General features: G+C 38.3%; 1 protein-coding gene across 3 annotated transcripts in view; it reads left to right on the top strand.

The window, feature by feature from the left end:
- FOXJ3 (forkhead box J3) overlaps positions 1 to 17,239 on the top strand; it is a 170,203-nt gene that overhangs the window by 100,306 nt on the left and 52,658 nt on the right. For all 3 annotated transcript variants that reach the window (XM_066376019.1, XM_066376016.1, XM_066376018.1), the window contains exon 5: positions 2,795 to 2,878. In XM_066376019.1, the coding sequence (XP_066232116.1) occupies positions 2,795 to 2,878 (84 nt within the window). The remainder of the gene's footprint in view (positions 1 to 2,794; positions 2,879 to 17,239) is intronic.

The following is a 17,239-nucleotide window of genomic DNA, read 5'->3' as shown; positions in this document are numbered from 1 at the left end:
TAGTCATTCAGCAAGGTCTTCATCATGCAGTATTTTGTGACTAGAATCATCACAATTTTTTCTAGAAAATCATGTGAACAGTATTTTTCATCCTTTAAGATGTTGGTGCACCAAAAGTCACTTGATATGATTTGTAAGTGGACAGATCTTAAAGTCTTATGTGTATACAAAAGTGCTTATAAGGAAACGGGTGCTATAGAAATGAAGAAGTTAATTGGATTGATTCATCATTTCATTTGGTGTTTATAAACCAGATATGAAAATATTTTCCACAATTAGATTGCAAAGATGGCTGACCATTCTTCAACAAGAATTCTGAGACATCAAAAATTTCAGAGGTGACCAGGCGGTTGTGCAGTGGATAGAGCGTTGGACTGGGATGCGGAAGACCCAGGTTCGAGACCCTGAGGTTGCCAGCTTGAGCGCGGGCTCATCTGGTTTGAGCAAAAGCTCACCAGCTTGGACCCAAGGTCACTGGCTTGAGCAAGGGGTTACTCTGTCTGCTGAAGACCCACGGTCAAGGCATATATGAGAAGGCAATCCCAATCAATGAACAACTAAGGTGTTACAACACGCAACGAAAAACTGATGATTGATGCTTCTCATCTCTCTCCGTTCCTGTCTGTCTGTCCCTATCTATCCCTCTCTCTGACTCTTTCTCTGTCTCTATAAAAAAAAAAAAGATTTTTTCAGAAGTATAATTTTTGAAAATAGAAGTACAAGAACCAGAAGTAGTATAATGCTGGAATCTATTAAATATAGATTTGAAATTGGGAATCAGTATTGGCCTTTTGATAATATATAAGAAAAAGAACCAGAATTAGAACATTTTAGAAATTGAAAACCCAGAATCAGTATTTACAAGACAGATGTTTGTTTTAGTTTCATGTATGACAGTTCATAAGAAATTAGTTACATTCAAAAGATCCTGACAGATTTGGTATATGTACCTTCAAAACCAAGAAAATTTGAATTTAGTAGATATGATTTGTATTATATATAAAATATAGAAAATTTGGGTTTGCTATTATTTCCGTGAACCGTGAGTTTTAAACTTGTGAATTGAGTTTTGGTATTTCTTTTTATGATTTATTTTCAACTTTTATGAAAACCAAGTGTAAAACTTTTTCCTATTTTGAAACTCCTAGCTGAATCTAGTCAAGATCATTGTTTTCATTTTTAGTGCTTGATTTCTGTAGCATCTACATTTTACATTGTTCTTGGCAAGTTTATATCCAGCTGGTAGACTCATCAGCTGACATGCAGTGGCCACTTTGAAATGATAATGTGGAAGAATATCCCAGTAGTGGCTGGCTGCTAAGTTCAAGTATCTGAATAAGACTAGGATCTGAAAAGGCCTGCATTATACTCTGATACTCTTGGCAGTTTGTTGAACAACTTTTTTTCTTCCCATTTCAGCAAATATTTATTGAATACTTGCCTCTGTCTGACATTGTGCCTATCACAGTGAATATAGAAGTGAGTTTCTACCCTTAAGGAACTCATCACTTAAGACATACAGACCTTTAAATAATGTTAAGTGCAATCCATGGTCTAAATGTGTGAAATGTATAGAGATCTTGTAGAGGAAGAAAGTGATGAATTCCTGTAAATAACATGTGAGCTAAATTTTGAAGGGGGAATAAGTTTGGGTGGACATTATAGGCAGTGGTATTATAGGCAATGAGATCAACATGTAGGGCAGGCACAGATGTATGAAAGAATGTGGTATGCTTAAGGAACAATAAGCAGATAATTTACATCAGGCACAAAGTGTGAAGATTTTGTAGATGAGAGCTGTATTTTCCCTCATTGATAAATATTGCCTGAAAAAAGTAACCTAGAAAAATTAATGAAATAATAGAGGCAAAGACTAAACTTTAATTCTATCACTGAGGTTATTGTTAAACTAGGGATGTGCATTGTATTTCTGTTTCTGAAATGCATAGCTCCCTCCCTTCTTTCCTTTCTTACCGTGTGTGTGTGTGTGTGTGTGTGTGTGTGTATGTGTATGTGTGTGTGTGTGTATATATATATATATATACTTGTAGACAGGATAACTGAGGAAGAAAGGGACTAAGACCTTGATTCAGGTCCTGGCCTTCATATCCTTGGATAAGCAAACCACTTTTATCTTTCTGAGGTTTGGTCTTCTCATCTGTATAATATGTGCAAACTTGATCTATGGTTGTCAAAATCCTTTTTTCAGGGAGTACGTGCTCTTACGTATTTTTGAATGTGTGGTTTGAGAACTTGTATCAAAAAGTAAGAAAGGATAAATAATTACAATAAATGGTGACAGAATAAGCAATAAGATTTATCTACAGACCATTGCTTCCCAGGATGCAGTTATTTTATCAAATGTGTTCAAGCAGTTTGTCTTTATAAATTGTTTCATTTACCATTTAGAGTTATGAGGTCCCAGGATGCAGAAACTACAGTATCTTTATATGTAAAATTCTATTAGACTTGAATGTTATATGCTGTTGAAATGATCATATGTGTTCAATTAAAAATTAACATATATATAAAAATGTGTTTAGTTGATCATTTCTCTTCTTAATTTGGCCGTGACAGAAGTTCTTGGATTTGGCTTCTTCAGATTATGATTTTTTTCTCTCTAATAATCTAGTTATAAATGGACTTTTTACCTCATATGAACTTTTTTTCAGTTTAAAATTAGTGTTTCTTTCATGCTATTTTTGTTGTATCTGCAAATTGTTTGCTTTGAAGCAGAGGCTTGTAACAATCTATTTTGATATACTATTAATATAACTTATTTCTTTACCTCTAGGGGTCCTACTGGGCAATAGACACCAATCCAAAAGAAGAGGCGCTGCCTACTCGGCCAAAGAAGAGAGCACGATCTGTAGAACGGGTAAATGCTCTTTCTTTATTTAGTTTGTCATGGGGTTATTATGTCAGAAATACAGACTTTAGGAGTTCATTTTTAGTACAGCAAGTATAACCATAATGAAGGTAATATTTTACGTTTATAACATTTTCTATTTTTCCAAAACACTTTTAGATTCATTATTTTATTTGAACTAACAACTCTTTGAGTGAGTGGGCAGTTTAGGAGTTAAGTAAAAGGTTTTTGTTTTGTTTTTGTGATTAGGGCACAGCCGTTGTCTGAGACTTGAATCCAGGTCTCTTGAGTTTTAATTTGGGACTCTTTTCCTCTGGCATCTCCAACATTAAGGACTGGGTTAAGTTAATAACACTATTCCCTTTCACTGCATATAGTCTAATTATATTGAATTTCTCTGATTGCTTTCAAAATGCTTTATCCTGTTTTCAATCATGTTATGATTATTTTATATGAAAAATCTCTTAAGTGTGTGTGTTTTTGTAAGGTGACTCTTACTTATAAATTCATGGTTAAAAATTAATTTGTGGTCCTGGCCGGTTGGCTCAGTGGTAGAGCGTCGACCCAGTGTGTGGAAGTCCTGGGTTCAATTCCCAGCCAGGGCACAGAGGAGACAAGTGCCCATCTGCTTCTCCATCCCTCCCCCTCTCCTTCCTCTCTGTCTTTCTCTTCCCCTCCCGCAGCCAAGGCCCACTGGAGCAAAGTTGGCCTGGGCACTAAGGATGGCTCTGTGGCCTCTGCCTCAGGCACTAGAATGGCTCTCTGGTTGTAACAGTGCAACGCCCCAGATGGGCAGAGCATTGCCCCCTAGTGGGCATGCCCGGTGGATCAGACAGATGCACATGTGGGAGTCTGTCTCTCTGCCTCTCCACTTCTAACTTCAGAAAAATACCCCCCCCCAAATATTAATTTACAAGAATGAAGAAGAAAAAGCAGTTCTAGTTGCTGTCCTATGCTGTTTATTGTAACATAGTTTTAGTCAGCTCTTTGTCCCCAGACATGAACTTACTTTCCTTTTAGCTTTCTCAGTGTACATCTCCAGCATCTCAGCTGTCTCTCCCTCTAACTCTCTCTCCTCCCCTCCCTCCTTTTTTCTCTCTCTTTCTCTCTCTCTCCCTCTCTCTCCCTCCACCCTACTGTTCCTAGAGGCCCACCTCAAATATAAACTACTTTGTGAAACTTTTTCCTCATTTATTCATTTGCATTCTTATGGAAATTTTACTGTGTTCTTTTAGAGGACTTCTCACACTTTGTCGAAATTATTTCCATATTTGTCTTTTTTACTGGGCTGTGATCCCCTAAGAATAGAGAAAATGTATCTCCCGCTTAGTGATTTTTCACTGTTTATAATAAGTATCAGTAAATGTTTGCAGAACGAATCAGGTCAAAGGGAGTAAGATAAAATGCTGAAAACTGCAAACATTTGACTAAATAAATTTGTTCTAGACTCCCTATAATAAAAAGATAGTTAATAGTAGAAAACAAATTTAATTAGATATGTATGTATAGGACTCGGAAGCAGCCAGGCAGTTGAGGATAAGGAAGGGATAAGGGTCTGGGGCTTTTAAAGGGAGGAAGACAGTTCACAGGAAGGTGAGGAGCAAATGTTTGGTAAATAAATGTTTGCTCTGCCATGCAGATAAGTCTCTCAGATATAAAATGTTATTTCTGATGATAATTCTCCAACTGGTGCGGGACACCTTTCTAATTTCTTTTAGGCAGTTAGGAGGAGGTGAAAAACATTCCTGGTTCTGCTAGGTCTTTATTGCCTTCAGCTCAAAAAAATCTACATGCCAAATTGGTACATTCTACATTGACTTGTTCTGAACTCTCAGTGCTGAGTAGATGGAGTTGCAGTAGTCGAGTTTGTGAAAAGGTAATGGCCTGGGCTAGGGATGTATATACCTGAGAAAGTTCTCCAGAAAATTAACATGGTATCAGGTTTCTAAATACCTGTAATTTTGTATAATACTGTCATTTTAACAGTTTGATTTGACAGGTATTTGTTCGATGGATACTATATCAGACATTGTGCTAGGATATTGTGGGGTATACCAAGAAAAAAGAGACATGATTAAGACATATAATTCTAGCATGAGGGCAAAGTATGTATGTATAGAAAGTATTACAAGAAAGATATAAAATACCATTGTGTACAGATTGAGAGTTGTTTTAGTGGGACTATCTGGGAAAGATTCATGGATTATGTGACTTGGCTTTCAAATGGAGACAGGCAGGGCAAGGTAGAGAGAAGAGCATTCACTGAGCACATACTATTTCTTTAGTATTGGCAGGCACAATTCTGGGTGCTGGGGAAATGACAATTAAGAAAACAGACATTTTCTGATCTCATGAAGTTTATATTCTATGAGAGGTGGGGTGGGCAGTAAAGCATGAGATAAGAATCCTTGGTCAAAGATACGATAAAGAGGTGGAAAAATTTACTTCCTTTTGACTGGGTGAGTTTTCCCTCTTTCTCATTAATTTGCATTATTCTTGCCATTCATTGAGAGAGAGAGAAAGAGAGTTTGTGAAAGCATACCTCTTATTTTGTAAGTGTGGAGCTAAGTGTTGGGGGAATAGAGGCAGATCCATACTCGCTCCTTATGAAGCTTTTGCTTAAGCAGGAAAGATAAACTGGTAAGTTGACAGTAATGTTGCTTGTTGCAGTATAATTAATAATTACTCATTTATTCTCAAAATAGCATTTAGATGATAAATTATGTGGTTACCCTAAATATAATGGTAGTCTTTAATTTATTGATTTTTTTAGAGAGAGAAGTATAGATTTTTTGTTCTTATTTATGCATTATTTATGCACTTATTTATGCATTTATTGGTTGATTCTTTTATGTGCCCTGACCTGGGATTAAACCTGTAACCTTGGTGTATTAGGATGATGCTCTAACCAACTGAGCTACCTGGCCAGGGCAAGATGAAGGTCTTGAGAACTATGGGACCATATAGCAGAGAGGTGTAATTTAGTCTATAGAGAGTCAGGAAAGGTTTCCTTGAAGAACTGGTATTTCAGTGAAGTCCTGTTAAATGAACAGAAATATGGCAGATAATGAGGGTGGTTGACAATGTTGTGGAGTACGCAGAACTTATATTTGTTTATTTATTTATTTAAAAATTTTTTTTTGCATTTTTCTGAAGCTGGAAACAGGGAGAGACAGTCAGACAGACTCCCGCATGCGCCCGACCGGGATCCACCCGGCACGCCCACCAGGGGGTGATGCTCTGCCCACCAGGGGCGATGCTCTGCCCATCCTGGGCGTCGCCATGTTGCGACCAGAGCCACTCTAGCGCCTGAGGCAGAGGCCACAGAGCCATCCCCAGCGCCCGGGCCATCTTTGCTCCAATGGAGCCTTGGCTGCGGGAGGGGAAGAGAGAGACAGAGAGGAAGGCGCAGCGGAGGGGTGGAGAAGCAAATGGGCGCTTCTCCTGTGTGCCCTGGCCGGGAATCGAACCCGGGTCCTCCGCACGCTAGGCCGACGCTCTACCACTGAGCCAACAGGCCAGGGCCAGAACTTATATTTGGAAGGCTAGTAGTTAAAAGGAGTACCCAGATTTTCAAGGAACTGACAGGTTAGTATGGCTGGAACATAAAGTCCAAGAAGGACAATAATTTTTTATTTTTACTTTTCCTATCCTATTAGTTTCTATTTTTATATTAACAAATGGCTATTCTTTTTGACCTTTTACATTTTTAATTTGTTTTAAAATTTTTTATTTTTTAATTACAGTAGACATGCAATATTGTATTAGTTTCAGATGTACAACCAAGTGATTGAACATTTATATAATTTACAAAGTGATAACCCTGATAAATCTAGTACTATCTATCTGACACCATACATAGTTATTACAATATTATTGACTATATTTCTGATGCTGTGCTTTACATTCTCATGACTATTCTGTAATTACCAGTTTGTACTTCTTTTTTTTTAACTTCTGTTTTGTTTTATTATTTATTTATTTTATTTTATTTTTTTGTGACAGAGACAGAGAGAGGGACAGATAGAGACAGACAGACAGGAAGGGAGAGAGACCAATTTGTACTTCTTTTTTTTTTTTTTTTTTTAAATAAATTTTTATTAATGGTAATGGGATGACATTAATAAATCAGGGTACATATATTCAAAGAAAACATGTCTAGGTTATTTTGTCATTAAATTATGTTGCATACCCCTCGCCCAAAGTCAGATTGTCCTTCGCCACCCTCTATCTAGTTCTCTGTGCCCCTCCCCCTCCCCCTAACTCTCCCCCTGTCCTCCCTCCCCCCACCCCTGGTAACCACCACACTCTTGTCCATGTCTCTTAGTCTCATTTTTATGTTCCACCAATGTATGGAATCATGTAGTTCTTGTTTTTTTCTGATTTACTTATTTCACTCCTTATAATGTTATCAAGATCCCACCATTTTGCTGTAAATGATCTGATGTCATCGTTTCTTATGGCTGAGTAGTATTCCATAGTGTATATGTGCCACATCTTCTTTATCCAGTCTTCTATTGAAGGGCTTTTTGGTTGTTTCCATGTCTTGGCCACTGTGAACAGTGCTGCAATGAACATGGGGCTACATGTGTCTTCACGTATCAATGTTTCTGAGTTTTGGGGGTATATACCCAGTAGAGGGATTGCTGGGTCATAAGGTAGTTCTATTTGCAGTTTTTTGAGGAACCACCATACTTTCCTCCATAATGGTTGTACTACCTTACAGTCCCACCAACAGTGAATGAGGGTTCCTTTTTCTCCACAGCCTCTCCAACATTTGCTATTACCCGTCTTGTTGATCATAGCTAATCTAACAGGTGTGAGGTGGTATCTCATTGTAGTTTTGATTTGCATTTCCCTAATAACTAATGAAGCTGAGCATTTTTTCATATATCTGTTGGCCATTTGTATCTCTTCCTGGGAGAAGTGTCTATTCATGTCTTCTTCCCATTTTTTTATTGGATTGTTTGTTTGTTTGTTGTTGAGTTTTATGAGTTCTTTGTAAATTTTGGAAATTAGGCCCTTATCTGAGCTGTTGTTTGAAAATATCATTTCCCATTTAGTTGGCTGTCTGTTTATTTTTATATCAGTTTCTCTTGCTGAGCAAAAACTTTTTATTCTGATGTAGTCCCATTCATTTATCTTTGCCTTCACTTCTCTTGCCATTGGAGTCAAGTTCATAAAATGTTCTTTAAAACCTAGGTCCATGAGTTTAGTACCTATGTCTTCTTCTATGTACTTTATTGTTTCAGGTCTTATATTTAGGTCTTTGATCCATTTTGAATTAATTTTAGTACACGGGGACAGGCTGTAGTCGAGTTTCATTCTTTTGCATGTGGCTTTCCAGTTTTCCCAACACCATTTGTTGAAGAGGCTTTCTTTTCTCCATTGTGTGTTGTTGGCCCCTTTATCAAAGATTATTTGACCATATATATGTGGTTTTATTTCTGGGCTTTCTATTCTGTTCCATTGGTCTGAGTGTCTATTTTTCTGCCAATACCATGCTGTTTTGATTATTGTGGCCCTATAATATAGTTTAAAGTCAGGTATTGTAATGCCCCCAGCTTCATTCTTTTTCCTTAGGATTGTTTTGGCTATTCGGGGTTTTTTATAGTTCCATATAAATCTGATGATTTTTTGTTCCATTTCTTTAAAAAATCTCATAGGAATTTTGATGGGAATTGCATTAAATTTGTATATTGCTTTGGGTAATATGGCCATTTTGATTATATTTATTCTTCCTATCCAAGAGCAAGGAATATTTTTCCATCTCATTGTATCTTTTTCGATCTCCCTTAACAATGCTTTGTAATTTTCATTATATAGGTCCTTTACATTCTTTGTTATGTTTATTCCTAGGTATTTTATTTTTTTTGTTGCAATCGTGAAGGGGATTATTTTTTTGAGTTCGTTTTCTAATATTTCATTGTTGGCATAGAGAAAGGCTATGGACTTCTGTATGTTAATTTTGTATCCTGCGACCTTACTGTATTGGTTTATTGTTTCTAATAATCTTTTTGTGGAGTCCTTCGGGTTTTCGATGTATAGGATCATATCATCAGCAAAAAGTGATACCTTTACTTCTTCTTTTCCAATATGGATGCCTTTTATTTCTTTGTCTTGTCTGATTGCTCTGGCCAGAACTTCTAGCACCACGTTAAATAAGAGTGGAGAGAGTGGACAACCCTGTCTTGTTCCTGATTTAAGGGGGAAAGCCTTCAGTTTAGTGCCATTTAATATGATGTTAGCTGATGGTTTATCATATATGGCCTTTATCATGTTGAGATATTTTCCTTCTATACCCATTTTGTTGAGAGTCTTAAACATAAAATTGTGTTGTATTTTATCAAAAGCCTTTTCTGCATCTATTGATAAGATCATGTGGTTTTTGTTCTTTGTTTTGTTGATATGGTGTATTACGTTAACCGTTTTGCGTATGTTGAACCATCCTTGAGATTCTGGGATGAATCCCACTTGATCATGATGTATTATTTTTTTAATATGTTGTTGTATTCGGTTTGCCAGTATTTTGTTTAGAATTTTAGCATCTGTATTCATTAGAGATATTGGTCTGTAGTTTTCTTTCTTTGTGCCATCCTTGCCAGGTTTTGGTATGAGGGTTATGTTGGCCTCATAAAATGTGTTCGGAAGTATTGCTTCTTCTTCAATTTTTTGGAAGACTTTGAGTAGAATAGGAACCAAGTCTTCTTTGAATGTTTGATAGAATTCACTAGTATAACCGTCTGGGCCTGGACTTTTATTTTTGGGGAGGTTTTTAATAGTTTTTTCTATTTCCTCCCTGCTGATTGGTCTGTTTAGGCTTTCTGCTTCTTCATGACTCAGTCTAGGAAGGTTGTATTGTTCTAGGAATTTATCCATTTCTTCTAGATTGTTGTATTTGGTGGCATATAATTTTTCATAGTATTCTACAATAATTCTTTGTATATCTATGATGTCTGTGGTGATCTCTCCTCTTTCATTTTGGATTTTATTTATTTGAGTCCTGTGCCTTTTTTCCTTGGTGAGTCTTGCCAAGGGTTTGTCAATTTTGTTGACCTTTTCAAAGAACCAGCTCCTTGTTTTATTGATTTTTTCTATAGTTTTTCTGTTCTCTATTTCATTTATTTCTGCTCTGATTTTTATTATCTCCTTTCTTCGGCTGGTTTTGGGTTGTCTTTGTTCTTCTTTTTCTAGTTCCTTAAGGTGTGAAGTTAAGTGGTTTACTTCGGCTCTCTCTTGTTTGTTCATATAGGCCTGAAGTGATATGAACTTTCCTCTTATTACTGCTTTTGCTGCATCCCAGAGATTCTGATATGTCGTATTTTCATTTTCATTTGTCTGTATGTATCTTTTGATCTCTGCGCTTATTTCTTCTTTGACCCATTCATTTTTTAGAAGTATGTTGTTTAGTTTCCACATTTTTGTGGGTTTTTCCCCCTCTTTTTTGCAGTTGAATTCTAGTTTCAAGGCTTTATGATCAGAAAATATGCTTGGTACAATTTCAATTTTTCTAAATTTGCTGATATTGTCTTTGTGGCCCAACATATGGTCAATTCTTGAGAATGTTCCATGTACACTAGAGAAAAATGTATACTCTGTCGCTTTGGGATGAAGTGTCCTGTAGATGTCTATCATATCCAGGTGTTCTAGTATTTCGTTCAAGGCCACTATATCTTTATTGATTCTCTGTTTGGATGACCGATCTAGAGCCGTCAGCGGAGTATTGAGGTCTCCAAGTATGATTGTATTTTTGTTAGTTTTTGTTTTAAGGTCAATAAGTAGCTGTCTTATATATTTTGGTGCTCCTTGGTTTGGTGCATATATATTAAGGATTGTTATGTCTTCTTGATTCAGTGTCCCCTTAATCATTATGAAGTGACCATTTTTGTCTCTGAGTACTTTTTCTGTCTTGTAGTCAGCATTATCAGATATGAGTATTGCTACACCTGCTTTTTTTTGGGTGTTGTTTGCTTGGAGTATTGTTTTCCAGCCTTTCACTTTGAATTTGTTTTTATCCTTGTTGCTTAGATGTGTTTCTTGTAGGCAGCATATAGTTGGATTTTCTTTTTTAATCCATTCTGCTACTCTGTGTCTTTTTATTGGTAAGTTTAATCCATTTACATTTAGTGTAATTATTGACACTTGTGGGTTCCCTACTACCATTTTATAAATTGCTTTCTGTTAGTTTTGTATCTAGTTTGATTCTTCTCTTTTGTTTTTCTATCATTTGTTTCTGTTTGTTTGTGTTCCATACTTCTTTCCTCTGTTGCTACCTTTTTTAAGTCATGTGTTTTTGTGGTGGTTTTTTCAAGGGTGGTTACCATTAAGTAATGAAAAGGGTACCTACCATATTCATTGTAGTACCCTATCTTATAAGTATTTCTGCACTTCATCGTCCTTTGCTACTGTTAATCTCCATTCTCTCCCCTCCTTTTTTTTTCCTTTGTTGTCACAGTTTAAGTTTGGTTTTATTGTGTTCTTGGTGGAGCTGTTACTTGTGGTGTTGTTTTCTTTTGTTCTTTGAATCTGGTTGGAAAACCCCCTTTAGTATTTCCTGGAGTGGGGGCTTTCTCGTGATAAATTCTCTCATCTTTTCTGTATTTGTGAATGTTTTTATATCTCCTTCATACTTGAAGGATAGCTTTGATGGGTATAGTATTCTTGGCTGAAAGTTCCTCTCTTTCAGGGCCTTAAATATTGGGGTCCACTCTCTTCTAGCTTGTAGAGTTTCTGCTGAGAAATCTGATGATAATCTAATAGGCCTTCCTTTATATGTTGTACTCTTCTTTTCCCTGGCTGCCTTGAGAATTTTTTCTTTGTCATTGGTTTGTGTCATCTTTATTATGATGTGCCTTGGAGTGGGTTTGTTGGGGTTAAGAAAACTCGGTGTTCTGTTTGCTTCTTGAACTTGAGGCTTTAGTTCTTTCCACAGGCTTGGGAAGTTCTCGTCTATTATTTGTTTGAGTATATTCTCCATTCCATTTTCTTTCTCTTCTCCCTCTGATATACCTATTATTCTTATGTTATTCTTTCTGATGGAGTCAGATAATTCCTGTAGGGCTTTCTCGTTTTTTATTATTTTTGAGTCTCTTTCTTCTTCTCTCTGTTGTGCCTCAAGTTGTTTGTCTTCTATTTCACTAATCCTATCTTCAATCTGGGTTGTTCTGCTAGCTAAGCTTGTTACCTCGTTTTTCAGCTCGTGAATTGAGTTTTTCATTTCTGTTTGATTTGTTTTTATAGTTTCAATTTCCTTGGTAATATATTCTTTGTGTTCATTGAGTTGTTTTCTGATCTCCCTATATTGCCTTTCCGTGTTTTCTTGTATATCTCTGAGTATTTTTAAGATTTCTATTTTAAATTCTCTGTCATTTAGCTCCAAGGCTTCCAATATGTTAAGTCTTTTCTCCATAGATTTTTCCACATCTATTTGTGTTACCTCTCTTTCTTTTGTATCCATAATATTCGATTTCCTCTTTCTTATTGGCATCTGCGGGTGGTCTTGTTGATAGCACTAATTAGAATTAATAAAGAGTAAAAAGTAAAAAACAAAAACAAAAACAAAAGCAAAAACGAAAAAACAAAAAAACAAAAAAAAAACAAAACAAAACAAAACAAAAAAAAAAAACAAAGGGTAAAACACCCCACAAAAAAAAAAGCAGTAATAATTTATTATTTCCCCCTTTTTTTTTTCTTTGTTCTCCTTCCCTCCTCTCCCCTCCTCAGGGAAATATCGTGCCTATAATGGAGGGCCTGGTTTGCGGTGAAGAGTTCAAGGGGGCAAAAAATAAATAAATAAATAAATAAAATAAAAAAAATAAAAAAAAAAAGGGAAGAAAATCTTAGACAAGCATAAGTTGATCTGCCTGCGGGTGACGGTCAACCAAGAGATATAATGAGAGGGACAAGAGGGAACCAGAAAAAAGGACAAAAAAAAGGAATAATCAAGAAGAAAAAATAAAAATAATAAGTAAAAATACGTTGTATTAAGTGGAGCAAAGACCAAATACAATGGAGACCTTGGGTTGGGAGGACCCAAAATGCCACAAAAACAAACCAACCAGAAAAAAACAAAAACAAAACCGAAAAAGAAAAACAAAGCCAAAAAAAACCTTGAGTCCCAAATTAACTAATTTGTTCGTGATTGAGGATTAAATGGGAGGAAAGTAAAACGAGAAAAGAAAAAACGAATAGAAAGGAAAAAATAAGAAAAAGTGAAAAACGAAGGAAGAAATAAAAAAGGAAGAGAAAAAAACAAAATAAGGCAAAAAAAACAAAAGAGGAGAGAGTGAGAATTAAGTGTCCTGGAGTATAACCCCAAAGGAGGTTGAGGATGAAGGAGAGAAATAAAATGTAACACTTATGGGTAGTGTAGTTCAAGAAAAGGGAAGCATAAGATGGGCAGAGAATAGAAGGGCTGAGGTGGAGGAAATAAAGGCAATAAGATAGAAGGAACAAACAACAACAACTACAAAAAAAAAAATAAAACCAACAAACAGTGGAACAAGCTGCAAAGTCTGTGGATTTTTCCTGATTTTGAGATGTCAACCTCTTCCTCCTTCTCCTCTCTCCCTCTTCCCGGTCGGCGACTCTGCACCCCAGGCCCTGCCCCTGCGCCACACCCAGGCAGGGACTTGCAGTTGATGGGGTTCTATGGCAATGTCACACAATTGGCTTTAGTCTTGTTGGTAGTCAAGGCCTGCCGGCGTCTGCAGGGTCTAACGACGAGAGAGTTCGCCTTCGTGGATTCTCTCTCCCAGTCCCCCCCTCCCGAACCAGCAGCCTGGCGATCCAGCCCCAAGGCTGCCACTGCTTCTGCCTGGGGAGTAAGAGGCTCAAAGAGCTGGGAAATCCCCACTCTATCCCCACTCAGTGCAAGGCTCTGGGAAGGGCTCTGACAGTCAGGGCCTCCAGTGTAATCAGGCGGGGGTGGGAGTCAATTGTTGTCAAGGTGATTGTTCAGCGCCTAGCATTCCGTTGGACCTCTCAACCCAGGCTTTCCACACTTTGTAGCCTGTTTTGGCCGGTAAAAAGAGGCACTAGTCTCTGCTTGCGACTAGTGTGGTATAGATCTTATTATCTGCCAAGTCCTTCTTGTTAGCGTTTATCCCTGAATATGGAGGCTCTATCAATCAGAAGTTTCCCCCGCCCCTTTAGCGAGAGGCACCAAAAAATATCACTCCTCTTGTCTTGGGTCGGTGAACTGAGAGAGATCTTATCAATTAGAACCGAGGGTGCGCAGATTTCACGGGTTAAGTTAATTTTAGTAATTGGGTCGCAGCTGTGCTCCCGAAGGTATTTCAGGCTGCCTGCGCACGCCCCTCCCCCAACGCTTGATTGTTAGCTTGAATGGCTGGGTGAGGTGCCCCGCCCGTGGAGAGAATCTCCCAAGTAGGGAATACCGCCCTGGGGCCTCTCCCGCTCCCGTGCGCGGGCCGCTGGGAACGTTAGCGGTGCTCGGTCTGCAATGCTCGGTCTGCAATCAGACCGGGAGCGCGCCAGCGGCTGTTTGCCGCTGGCTCTGCAACCGACCCACTGCTCGCGGCGGCGGCGGCGGCGGCAGTTTCCAAGTGCGGGATGACTTACCACCGGCGCACTTTCTCGCGGCTTGAATGAACGTCCCTGCGGTAGCTTCCTCCACACCCTCGTCTCTCAGATTCGAGTGATAACAGTCCTTTTGCTTTCAGTTTGCTCCGAAGATAAATTTTCCTGTTTCTAGTTGATAAATTTGTTGTGATTTTGGGGAGATCTGTCGGACGCGCTGCTCACGGCGCCATTTCCGTGACGTCACCAATTTGTACTTCTTAATCCTTTTTTTTTTTTTTTTAAAGAGTCAGAAAGAGGGATAGATAGGGACAGACAGACAGGAACGATGAGAGATGAGAAGCATCAATCAGTTTTTCGTTGAGACACCCTTAGTTGTTCATTGATTGCTTTCTCATATGTGCCTTGACCGTGGGCCTTCAGCAGACTGAGTAACCCCTTGCTCGAGCCAGTGACCTTGGGTCCAAGGTGGTGAGTCTTGCTCAAACCAGATGAGCCGGCACTCAAGCTGGCAACCTCGGGGTCTCAAACCTGGGTCCTTCTGCATCCCAGTCTGACACTCTGTACACTGTGCCACCACCTCGTCAGATTTTTATTGCTTTTTTTTTTTGTATTTTTCTGAAGTTGGAAACAGGGAGGCAGTCAGACAGACTCCTGCATGCGCCTGACCGGATCCACCTGGCACGCCCACCGGGGGCAATGCTCTGCCCATCTGGGGCGTTGCTCTGTTGCAACCAGAGCCATTCTAGAGCCTGAAGCAGAGGCCACAGAGCCATCCTCAGCACCCGGGCCAACTTTGCTCCAATGGAGCCTCAGCTGCGGGAGGGGAAGACAGAGACAGAGAGGAAGGAGAGGGGGAGGGGTGGAAAAGCAGATGGGTGCTTCTCCTGTGTGCCCTGGCCAGGAATCGAACCTGGGACTCCTGCATGCCAGGCCGACGTTCTACCACTGAGCCAACCGACCAGGGCCCTTAATCCTTTTACCTTTTTCACGCATCTGCCCAAACACCCCTCTCATCTGGCCACCATCAAAAATGTTCTCTGCATCTATAACTTCGTTTCTGTTCTGCTTGTTTGTTTATTAAGATTCCACATATAAGAAAAATCATAGGACATTTGTCTTTCTCTGACTTGTTTCCCTAAGCACAATACCCTCTAAGTCCATCCATGTTCTAGAAGGCAAGATTTTATTTTATTTTTGTGTATGACTGAGTCATATTCCATTGTATTATATATGCACTACTTCTTTATCCATTTATCTATTGATGGACACTGAGATTATTTTCATATCTTGGCTAGTTTAAATAATGCTGCAATGAAGATATGGATGTTGTATGGCCAGGAGCCGCCATCGTGGCCATTCACATGCAGGTTCCCATTGATTCGGGCAGACGGTAAAGAAATGGCGGAGTCAGAGGATGGTGGGCCATTCTGTTTATTGGTGTCTCACCAAGACAGGCAAGCCACAAGAGAAGACAAAGGAGACATGAAGGGCAGGGGATCAGGGAGGCCCCTGCAATGGTGATAGCAGGAACTGAGAGAGAACAAGCTTCCGGTCTGCCCCACTTTATAGTATAGAAATCAAAACCTTTTAATCCAATATACAAACAAGGAAGTCTCTGATACAAAGTCACTTATCTGAGGCATAATGGGATTCCTCATAAGAGTGCACCACCCACATCATGCAATCAGTCAGGGGTGTGGGGAAAACCTCAGGCTATAACGACCTGGCCTGCTTACAGCCTGTCCCCCACACCCAAAGCAAACTATAAGTGAGTAAACATATATATCAATTTACAAACTTATTTGACCAACAGATGTATATGTCTTTTCGAGTTAGTGTTTTGGGTTTCTTTAGATGAATATCCAGAAGTAGAATTGCTGGGTTCTTCTGTGTCTCTTGTTATATATAGCTCTTGTTTTAAAGTCTGCTTTCTCTGATGTAAGTATTACTATCCTAGCTTTTTTCTTGTTTTAATTTTTATGAGATAACTTTTTCCATCCTTTGATTTTCAATCTGTGTATGTCTTTTGATCTGAACTGAGTCTCTTATAGACAGCATATGTAAGGATCTTATTTTTAAAAACTACTCAGCTGCCATATGTCTTTTGATTGTAGCATTTACTCTATTTGCATTTAAAGTAACTATTGATAGGCATGTATTTATTAACATTTTATTGTTCATATATGTGGTCTTTTTACTTTTTAAAGAAGACCATTTAACATTTCTTAAAATACTGGTAGGGTGGTAATGAACTCCTTTAGCTTTTTCTTGTGAGGGAAGTTCTTTATCTGTCTTTAGATTCTAAATGATAATTGCTGGGTGAAGTAATTGTGGTTGTAGTTCCTTGCTTTTCATTACTTTGAATATTTTTATATTAACCCATTCTGGCCTGCAAAGTTAATGTTGAAATATCAGCCGACAGTCTCATGGATCCCTTGTAAGTAACTAACTGCTTTTCTCTTGCTGCTTTTAAGATTCTTTTTTCTTTAACCTTTTTTGTATTTTAATTATGATGTGTCATGGTGTGAGCCTCTTTGGGTTCATATTGTTTGGGACTTTGTGTGCTTTCTGGACTTGTACATCTATTTCCTTCACCAGATTAGAGAAGTTTTCTTTAACTAGGTTTTCAATTTCTTGCTCTCTGTCTTATCCTTCTGACACCCCCATGATGCAAATGCTGGTACAGTTGAAGTTGGCTCCTTAAATTATCCTCATATTTTTGTATTATTTTCTTTTTGCTGCTCTGATTAGAACTTTTCTGCTTTCATATCTTTCAAATTGCTGATTTGATCCTCTGCTTAATCTACTCTACTGTTGAGTCTGTGT

This window comes from Saccopteryx leptura, chromosome 3 (genome assembly GCF_036850995.1).
Source record: "Saccopteryx leptura isolate mSacLep1 chromosome 3, mSacLep1_pri_phased_curated, whole genome shotgun sequence".
Lineage (NCBI taxonomy): Eukaryota > Metazoa > Chordata > Mammalia > Chiroptera > Emballonuridae > Saccopteryx > Saccopteryx leptura.
Note: the sequence above shows the minus strand (reverse complement) of the source record. Positions and strands in the feature narration are given on the sequence as shown.